Source organism: Heloderma suspectum, chromosome 5, assembly GCF_057233095.1.
Source record: "Heloderma suspectum isolate Gila_16-S chromosome 5, 16-S_ref, whole genome shotgun sequence".
NCBI lineage: Eukaryota > Metazoa > Chordata > Lepidosauria > Squamata > Helodermatidae > Heloderma > Heloderma suspectum.
Window position 1 is genome coordinate 132,356,261 of NC_139462.1, and position 8,814 is coordinate 132,365,074.

Consider the following 8,814-nt stretch of genomic DNA (forward strand, 5'->3'; position numbering starts at 1 on the left):
TAGGCTGCAATCCTAAACATACTTACTAGAAAATAAATCCTGCTGAACAGTGTGGGACTTTCTTTGAAATAAACATACATAGGATTGCTCTGCTAAATCCCTATCTACTGTAAGAAAAGAATTATTTTTCATTACACATTATCTGCTTCAAGCCTAGCTTTTATCTGTTAGATAACAAACTGAAGTACAAGCTTAGCACTTTTCAATACACACATTTTAGGATCAAAATTTGCCTTAGGTCACAAGTAACAGCAATATATATTTATTTTTATTTACAATTATTTTAGACTGCCTTTAGAGGGAAATCCTTATAACACATGTTTGGCAATGATAGGGTAGTTAGAAATAACTGGCAAAGTCATGCCCAGAACCTGCTAGCCAAACTTGATATTAGGCCTATACATGGGATCTTGCGTTGTTTTTGTTTGGAGGCAGAAGGGGGAAATGCAATGGAAGCACAGTCACAAGGGCCAGTAAGAACACTCACTTACATAGGGAAACATAATAATCCTGCATCCTGAACTTTTTAAACTGGCTTTGGCATGCCTAGAATAAAAATGAGCAAACTTGACCAAAAGTACTCCACACAGCTGTATGGCAACTTACACACTGTTAGACTCTCAAGAACCGCAGCTTTTATTTAACAACACCCCCCCCCCCCCCGCACCACCACCAAAATAAGCTTTTGGCTCTTGATTACAGAGAAACCTGGCCATTGACAACTTCCGATTCATTTGATTTACATCCTGCCTTTCCACCAAAAACTGATGCTCAAAGTGGCTAACAATAAGCGATGCGGAAATAGGCTTGAGCCTACTACAAATCTCTGCAAAGCATGTGTCAAGATTCACCAGCAGAACAATCCAGTGAGGAACAACTACTGAATTTGTCACCCACATTATGCACATGTTGTGCTGCCATATATTTATTTCACAATACTACAACTTTGATGTGCTCATTCCTCCTGTACTTCTCTATAATATGCAAGAAGGGAAGGGAGCTACAGAACCTTAGAAACATTTAAAACATTTTTCCTGTGAAGGGTTTCAAAATATCTGAATTTTTTAATAGCATCACAAATCTATGTAGTGCGAACTTCAGACACTACTATTATCAAGATTCTAATCTGAGTCTATGTTTGACATATATTCAGTTACTAAATTCCAATTAAAACATAGGATATCCATCTTGCCAAGGCCTTAAATGTAAGAGTTGTCATGCTGGATCAGACCAATGGGCTATCTAGTCCAGCATTCTGTTCCCACAGTGGCCTGATGGATGTGTGTGGGAAGCCCCTAACAGGACATGAGGATAACAGCACCTTCCCACTCATGATCCCATCATACTGCCTCTGAAACTAGTGGCAATATATAGCCATCGTGACTAGTAGCCACGGATATCCCTATCCTCTGTGATTTGTCTAATCCCCTTTTAAAGCCATCCAAATTGCTGGCAATCACTACATCTTTGTGGTAATGAATTCCATAGTCTACATGCCATGTGAAGTACTTCCTTTGATCCGTCCTAAATCTCCCACCATTCAGCTTCATTAGATGACCCCCAGATTATAATATCATGAGAAACAGTTCTCTATCCACTCTCTTCATACCATGCATAATTTTATACACCTCTATCATGTCCTCCCTTATTTGCCTTTTTTCCTAAACTAATCCCCACCATGTTATAACCTTTCCACATAGGAGAACTGTTCCAGCCCCTTGATTATTTTACTTGCCCCTTTTCTGCCCCTTTTCCAGCACTGCAATACCTCTTTCGAGATGCAGTGACCATAAATGTACACAGTATTCCAAGTGTGGTCACACCACAGATTTTTATAAGGGCATTATGGTACTGGCAGTTTTATTTTTGTTCTCCAAGACAGCAAACATATACTTACCAATAGAATACATTTCTAGCTGCTGTCGTAGACGAACTTTTTTCACACTATCATAAAAGTTTGGTTCAGCTGGTATTTCTACAGTTGGAGGTAGTGTAAAAATCCTCATGATCTTCCTTTTATTTCTGAAATCCAAAAAGGCAAGAAAAAACATAAATAATATAACAGATATAATGTTTCCTCTACTTGTAAGTGGAGTCACCAATGAATGGGGGCCCAGCTATAGCACAGTGGAATTGGGGATTTCTACTAAAAGTGCCCAGGGTCCCAGCAGAAAGATTAGCTTTTTTTAGACAGCAAAGCTTACCACCATTTGTAGGATACAACTATAGCCCGCTACAGGAAAATTTTAGGCTACACATGTTCAAAAGACACATGGAAGCAGGGCTGCATGCACTGACCCTGCTCCCAACATCACAATTCCTTCCAGCTCCACCAGCAGACTTTTTTGTGTTGGGTGGAAAGTCTGAAGGGGGAATGTACACACATTCAGGCTCCTCCATTTTATTCATTTATTTAAAACCTTTGTATCCCAACCTACACCACTAAGATCTCAGGGCGGCGTACAGATAAAAATAAATTTTAACAGTATAAAACAATAAATAATTTAAACAGCTAAAAGCATATTAAACCACTAAATGATACCATTAAATGATTTTAAATACCAGTTAAAAATCTAAAACAATAAAACAGTGTGCAACTTTAGGGAATGCATTTAGCCCTCAAAGGCTTTGGTAAAAAGCCATGTTTTATCTTGGTGCTGACATGAAACGAATGTACGCGCTAATCGGGTCTCCAAGTGGAGGGCATTCCACAACCTGGGCGCCACAGCAGAGAAGGCCCTCTTCCACGTCCCACTATAAGGTATGTTGCACGCTGGTGGGACACAGAGGAGGGCTGCTCCTCAGGCAAGTATATATAGGGAGAAGCACTCCTTCAAATGTCAAGGTACCAAGCCGCTTAGGGCTTTAAATGTCATTGCCATGACCTTGAATTGGGCTCCTGATCAAATGGAGGACCCTATGACCAGTCAGCTGAACATGCATTCATTGAGTATTCATACCTTGAGCCCAATGTGTGGAAGCCCGGGGATGGAACCAGAGTTAGCTGGCAGGGCCAGCATGTGCAGTCCCTCTCCATATGGAGCCTAATTTCTGAAGGGAGCTGGTGTCCTGCTACAATGTGGATGCAATTACAGCAAAGCTATGAATATGTAGTCTCTGGTTGTGACTGGCACTGCAAGTAGTTATCGTTGCTTCTCACAAAAGACACTGCATCTATTTTCTGAGGCCTTCAACACCAAGAGCTAACAGACTATAATATATAAGTAACAGCTTGGAAACCAGGACACCCCCAGCTGAAATTTCAGCTCTGCCATATATGTATTTTTGTTTTTAATTACATTTATATCCCTCCCTTTTCCCGCTTGCAAGGAACCCATGAACTCATTAACTGGCCTTAGGTAAACTACCCTTTTTCAGCCTCAGTTCTTCCCACACACACTACAGGGATAATAATTTCACCTACCTAACAGGGCTGTTGTAAGGATTACGGCAAGATAATATATGTGAAGCACTTTGAATGCTCTAAAAGCAGTATATAAGTGCTATTCTATTTTTCCTTCCAGCCATTGTTTTTGCTGCGAAGAGAAAACTCTCTGGAAAAGACCCTGATGCTGGGAAAGACTGAAGGCAAAAAGAGAAGGGGACGGCAGAGGATGAGATGGCTAGATAGCATCACCGATGCAATGAATAAGAACTGGAGCACGCTCCGGGAGAGAGCGTAGGACAGGAAGGCCTGGCGTGCTATGGTCCATGGGGTCACGAAGAGTCGGACACGACTGAACAACAAATTGTTTTTGCATATTTTATTATTACTCCTAAGTTTATATACTGCTTCCTCTCAAAAAGGTTTACTTTTTAAAATTTATAATGAACACCATAACAATAGCAATCAAGACGTGAATTAAAAATAATTCCCTATGGTTATGTTGTTATAAACTAAAAACATAACTCGAAACTCTATTGTGTTGTATCCAAACCTGGCCACCTGCCAGTGGAATTGAAACCACTGGCGGAACAGATTTCCCTTCCCCCATGAAGCACACACACACACACACACACACACAGAAATTTGCTCTGAAAGATTGGGAGACCCTCTGGAGCAGATTGGGGGGGCATGGGGGGGTTCCCAGGGGACAGGAAAGCAGAAAGGATAGAAGAGAAGAGGAAGTCCTATTGTGCGAGAAGTTCAGTCATGCCTCCAAGACCCCCAAGTGTGCCTGCCAGACTCCCAGCCTTTCCTTCACCCCTGGCTCTCCGCAGTGGTTTTTTCTTCCTCCTGCCTCCTTCCTCTTTGCGGCAGAACTCCTTGTTGCCTCGGTCCTTGTATCAGCACCGTTTCTGCAATTGGTCTGCTAAGGTTGCCAGCTACCGAAGGGAACTCCCCCCCCCCCCATCAGCTCACCAAGTAGAATTAATTTTCTGAGCCCTTATGCACACGGTAATGCATTTGCCAGCTTTTTTTTCCGGGGACTTTCACTGGTGTGCAAGTCCGCTTCTCCGATATTTAGCCAAGCATCTCCGTATTCCCCTCTTCCACTTCAGCACTTGCATCGAAAGTTGCAAACACGTTTGGGACAGTCTCTGGTGTCCTTTCTTCACCATTTTTAGGGGCATGGGGAGGAAGGCACTGAGAAGGGAGGAGGGAAGCAGCACGACCGAGATCGTGAGGAGTGGCAGGGGTTTTTGCTGCTCTGGCGGGGCAACTCTCTAGCCATTCCAAGCAACCCATGATAAAATCTCCCTGCCAGGTTCAGATGACACAACAAGCCACCATGAGTATGAACAACCCTAAATCAAGCCACGGGTATGAAAAACCCTAAATCAAGCCATGGGTTCCCAGGGTGGATTGTTCCTGAAAAATAAGCCACCATGCAGAAACCACACTGGGTTCGTACAACACAACAACCCACCATGGGTGATACGCCATGGTGGGTTTTCATGTTGTGAGGACCAGGTCAAGAACAGCTAGCACAGATGGACTTCTAATTAGGCAAGCAGCCTGAGGAAGAGAGCTCTTATTCCCTGCCTTCTGATTTTGGCAAGAGTTATTATTAACAATATTTACTGCTTTCATTGAACAAATCCTTAAGTGGTTTACAAAGGAATACCAAAGCCAATACACACAAATATTATATTAAAGATAGGTTCAAAGATAGCTCACAGCTAGGGAAAAGCCAAAGAAAACAAGATATGTTTTCAGTAAATTTCTGAAACATGCTAGCATTGAGGCCTGACGTACCTCAGAGGGGAGAACATTCCACAGGGTGGGCACTACCGCAGAGAAGGCAATCCGAAAGCTGCAGCCTGGACAACAGAGCCTCCCCTGAAGATCGTAGTGGCTTGGGAGGTTGGTACAGGGAGAGACTTTCCTTCAGTTGTGGGATTTGCTTGTTTCCTGTGCACAGGGAGTTCTACAGTCCAAGTTCCACCATCAAAGTAGTCCTAGATGTTGAAATGATTCACTGTACCTCAGATGGTGGGAGAATCAGAAAAAGTCCTCCTCAGAAGACTGCTATATATAGGGAAGGATATTTAAGAAGCAGCACTCCTTTAAGAAGTCAGACTATATCAGATTTTAAAGACTGAACTGTGATCAGAAATCAACTGGTAACCAGTACAGCTGTTTAACATAGGTGGATTATGATCCCTCTGGCCAGCTCCAGCCACAATTATGGCCACTACATTCTGGACCAGCTGCAGCTTCTGAAGTCTTCAAAAGCAACACCACATGGAGTACATAATCTAGAGACTACCAAGGCACAAATCACAAAGTTTTAATTGCCAAATAAAGGATGCAGCTGACCCTTCAAACATAGCAGGCAAAACAGACTCATAAAGTTGGGTCCAGGAGACTCCAGAATGGTCAACCTGCTGAGATGAACCTGTTTTACATTGGCCACAATCACTAAGCGTTAGCCACCTTGACATTCCTGGCTTTCATTTTGCAGGGGCAAAACTCCCATATCACAAACTTCCCAGAAAAACAGCAAGACAACAAGCTACCCAACACTACCCCAACAAACTCCAGAACAGCCATTTTGCCACTCAGCTTTCTAACATCCACTCACTTTACTAGAGTTTCATGAAGCTAGATCCTTGATCCTCCCCCGCCCCAGGGGGGAGGGGGGGCTGAGAAAACAGAACTTGGCATGTAGTAAATACTGATTTATCTCCACGGATTTGGTTGAAAAACATATAGATGTAGATAGGCAATAATCACCCAAACCTGCTTTGGGATTTATTTCAGATAAGAAGCAGTATATAAGTATTGCTAATACATATAAATAAAGGTAGGAGGTACAGGCTCTGAAGTTATGCTGGCTAGGTAAGAAGAGTGCATTGTTTGGTGGGGTATTAGGCTCGTTTCTCCAAAAGAAGGGATGAACCTAAATGGAATATAGAACTCTGAAAAAAAAAAATTGTGAACCGCCCAGAGAGCTTCAGGTATTGGGCAGTATAGAAATGTAATAAATAAAAAAAAAACAGGGCAGGAGATTCATAAAAGCAAGTGTGTCTTTTCTCTACTGCAATGGGCCTACAGGCAAGAACAACACTGAGGCACCTCCCTCCAGGGAATTGTGAGCCCCAGGAAGAGAGAGTAGGAAGGCTGCAAAGCCCTGTAAACCCTGAGGCAGCAAAAGCTACCCAGCAAAGAAAAAGAACACAGGAAGCTTTCATGCATATAATCTTTGACATTCAACTCCCCAGAGTAACAACGTGCTCTTTTCTTATATTACTATTTAAAGCATCATTATTTATATTAATGATGCCATAACAATCATCATCTCCACACTTGCCACATAAGTAGACTGACAGAACATAAGAAGAGCCATGCTGGATCAGACTAAAGGTCCACCTAGTCCAGCATTCTGTTCACTTACACACAGTGGCCAACCAGCTGTTGACCAGGAACCCACAAGGAGGACATGAATGCAACAGCACCCTCCCATCCATGTTCCATAGCAACTGGTGTACATAGGTTCAGTGCCTCTGATACTGGAGGTAGCACATGGCCATCAGCACTAGTTGCCATTGATAGCCTTCTCCTCCATGAATTTGTCTCAACCCCTTTTCAAGCCATCCAAGTTGGTGGCCATCAACTTGACCACCAACAGAAGCTGTGGGCTATCCAGACCTGACATGCATAAGAACAGGAACCACCAAATAGCCCCAGCTGAAATCTCACTTCAGCCAAAAACTCACCAGGTGGGCTTAGTCATGACACTTTCTGCCTCAGCTCTCCGTTTGCAATACGGGGCAGTTACGCAGACCTACTTGCCAGGAGTGCTGCAATGCTCACCTGTGTTGCAACACAGGTGAAGTGCTTTCAACCCTTCTAAGGGTGCCATCCTACGCATGTTTAGACTGGAAAAAAGTACTACAACTCCCAGCATTCCCCAACCAGCATAGCTGCGGAATGCTGGGAGTTGTGGGGCTTTTCTTCAGTCTAAACATGCGTAGGATGGCGCCCGAACTAGCAGACAGGCACCGCGCGGGGCGACCGGTTTGCGGCGCCTTGAAGATTCCCCACCTGCGCGCGTACACCAAGAGGGCCAGGCTGGCAAGCACCGCCAGCAGGTACACGTTGGTGGCTTCGTTCCACGCCTCGTGCACGGAGTAGTCCATGGCGGCGGCGGCGGCGGCTCCAGCAGCGCCGCCCCCGCCGCTTTCACCCAGCGTCCGAGCCCCGGCCATGGCGAGCACAGCAGACCGCGGATGAGACGGCCGCAGCGCTGGAAGCGGGGAGAGAAGGCGATGGGATGAGGTCACATCCTGCACGGAGCGGAAGGCACCAAAGGGAGGCTGGGCTCGCACCCGCTGCCCAGCTTCCGAGGCTGGGCTTTGGTCGCCTGAAGAAAGCAAAGGAGAAACCTCGGATTTGGGGGCAGAAGGCAGCAGCAAAGACAGCAGTTTAGAGCACCATCCTATGCCTGTTTAGACAGAAAAAAAAGTCCTACAACTCCCAGCATTCCCCAGACAGCTGTGCTGGCTGGGGAATGCTGGGAGTTGTAGGACTTTTTTTCTGTCTAAACATGCATAGGATGGCGCCCTTAGGGCACCGTCGTATACATGTTTAGACAGAAATAAACCCTACAGCAGACAGCCATGCTGTCTGGCGGATGCTGGGAGTTGTAGGGTTTATTTTTGTCTGAACATGCATAGGATGGCACCCTTACTCCCTTATTCTTTATTACATTTCTATACTGCCCCATAGCTGAAGCTCTCTGGCCAGTTTACCAAGATTAAAAACATTACAAATACAATATGCAAAATTTAAAAACATTAAAAAATACAACAGGCAGTATACACGGAGACAACATGAATCTCTTCTTAAATCATTTCTTTTTGTGTGTGTGGAAAGTGAGATTTTGAATATTTCGAAGCATCTGCATGCAAGTCAATGGAGCACCAGGCTTCTGCATGCAGCTGAATGCCAGATTTGGGCTGGGACAAGGTCTGACGGGAAAGTTAGGCAGATCTTTGTATTTTGAGCACGCTCTGGGAGAGAGCGCAGGACAGGAAGGCCTGGCATGCTATGGTCCATGGGGTCACGAAGAGTCAGACACGACTGAACAACAACAACATTTTGTAAGCTGCTGGCAGCCACAGCTCCCCTACAACCTGCTATATTGGCATAATGGACTGAATTGGCTTTAGAAAGGCAATTCTTTAAATGTTTTAAAGCCTGGAAAATATTAACTGCATTTTCCACACAAAATAAGCTTTGGGGTGAAAAAAAAAGAAAAAAGGATGGTACCTTGGAATTTGGGGTGTGGACACTATCACCTTGTCATAGGTATGTTAACATCCAGGATTTTTCCATTGTTTCGTATTGTCAGCTCTTACTTCCAG

At 44.3% G+C, this 8,814-nt stretch overlaps 1 protein-coding gene across 2 annotated transcripts in view; it reads right to left on the reverse strand.

Annotated features, from left to right (window-relative positions):
• The window catches only part of SMIM19 (small integral membrane protein 19), a 50,319-nt gene extending 42,579 nt beyond the window's left edge, over positions 1 to 7,740 (reverse strand). The window contains exons 1-2 of one of the 2 annotated variants that reach the window (XM_084857521.1): positions 7,493 to 7,696; positions 1,898 to 2,022 (exon numbers count right to left, since the gene is read on the reverse strand). In XM_084857521.1, the coding sequence (XP_084713647.1) occupies positions 1,898 to 2,022; positions 7,493 to 7,656 (289 nt within the window). In that variant the 5' untranslated portion in view covers positions 7,657 to 7,696. Of the gene's footprint in view, positions 1 to 1,897; positions 2,023 to 7,492 lie in introns of both variants that reach the window. The other variant, XM_084857519.1, reaches the window with a different exon arrangement.
• Positions 7,741 to 8,814: the final 1,074 nt, after the last annotated feature.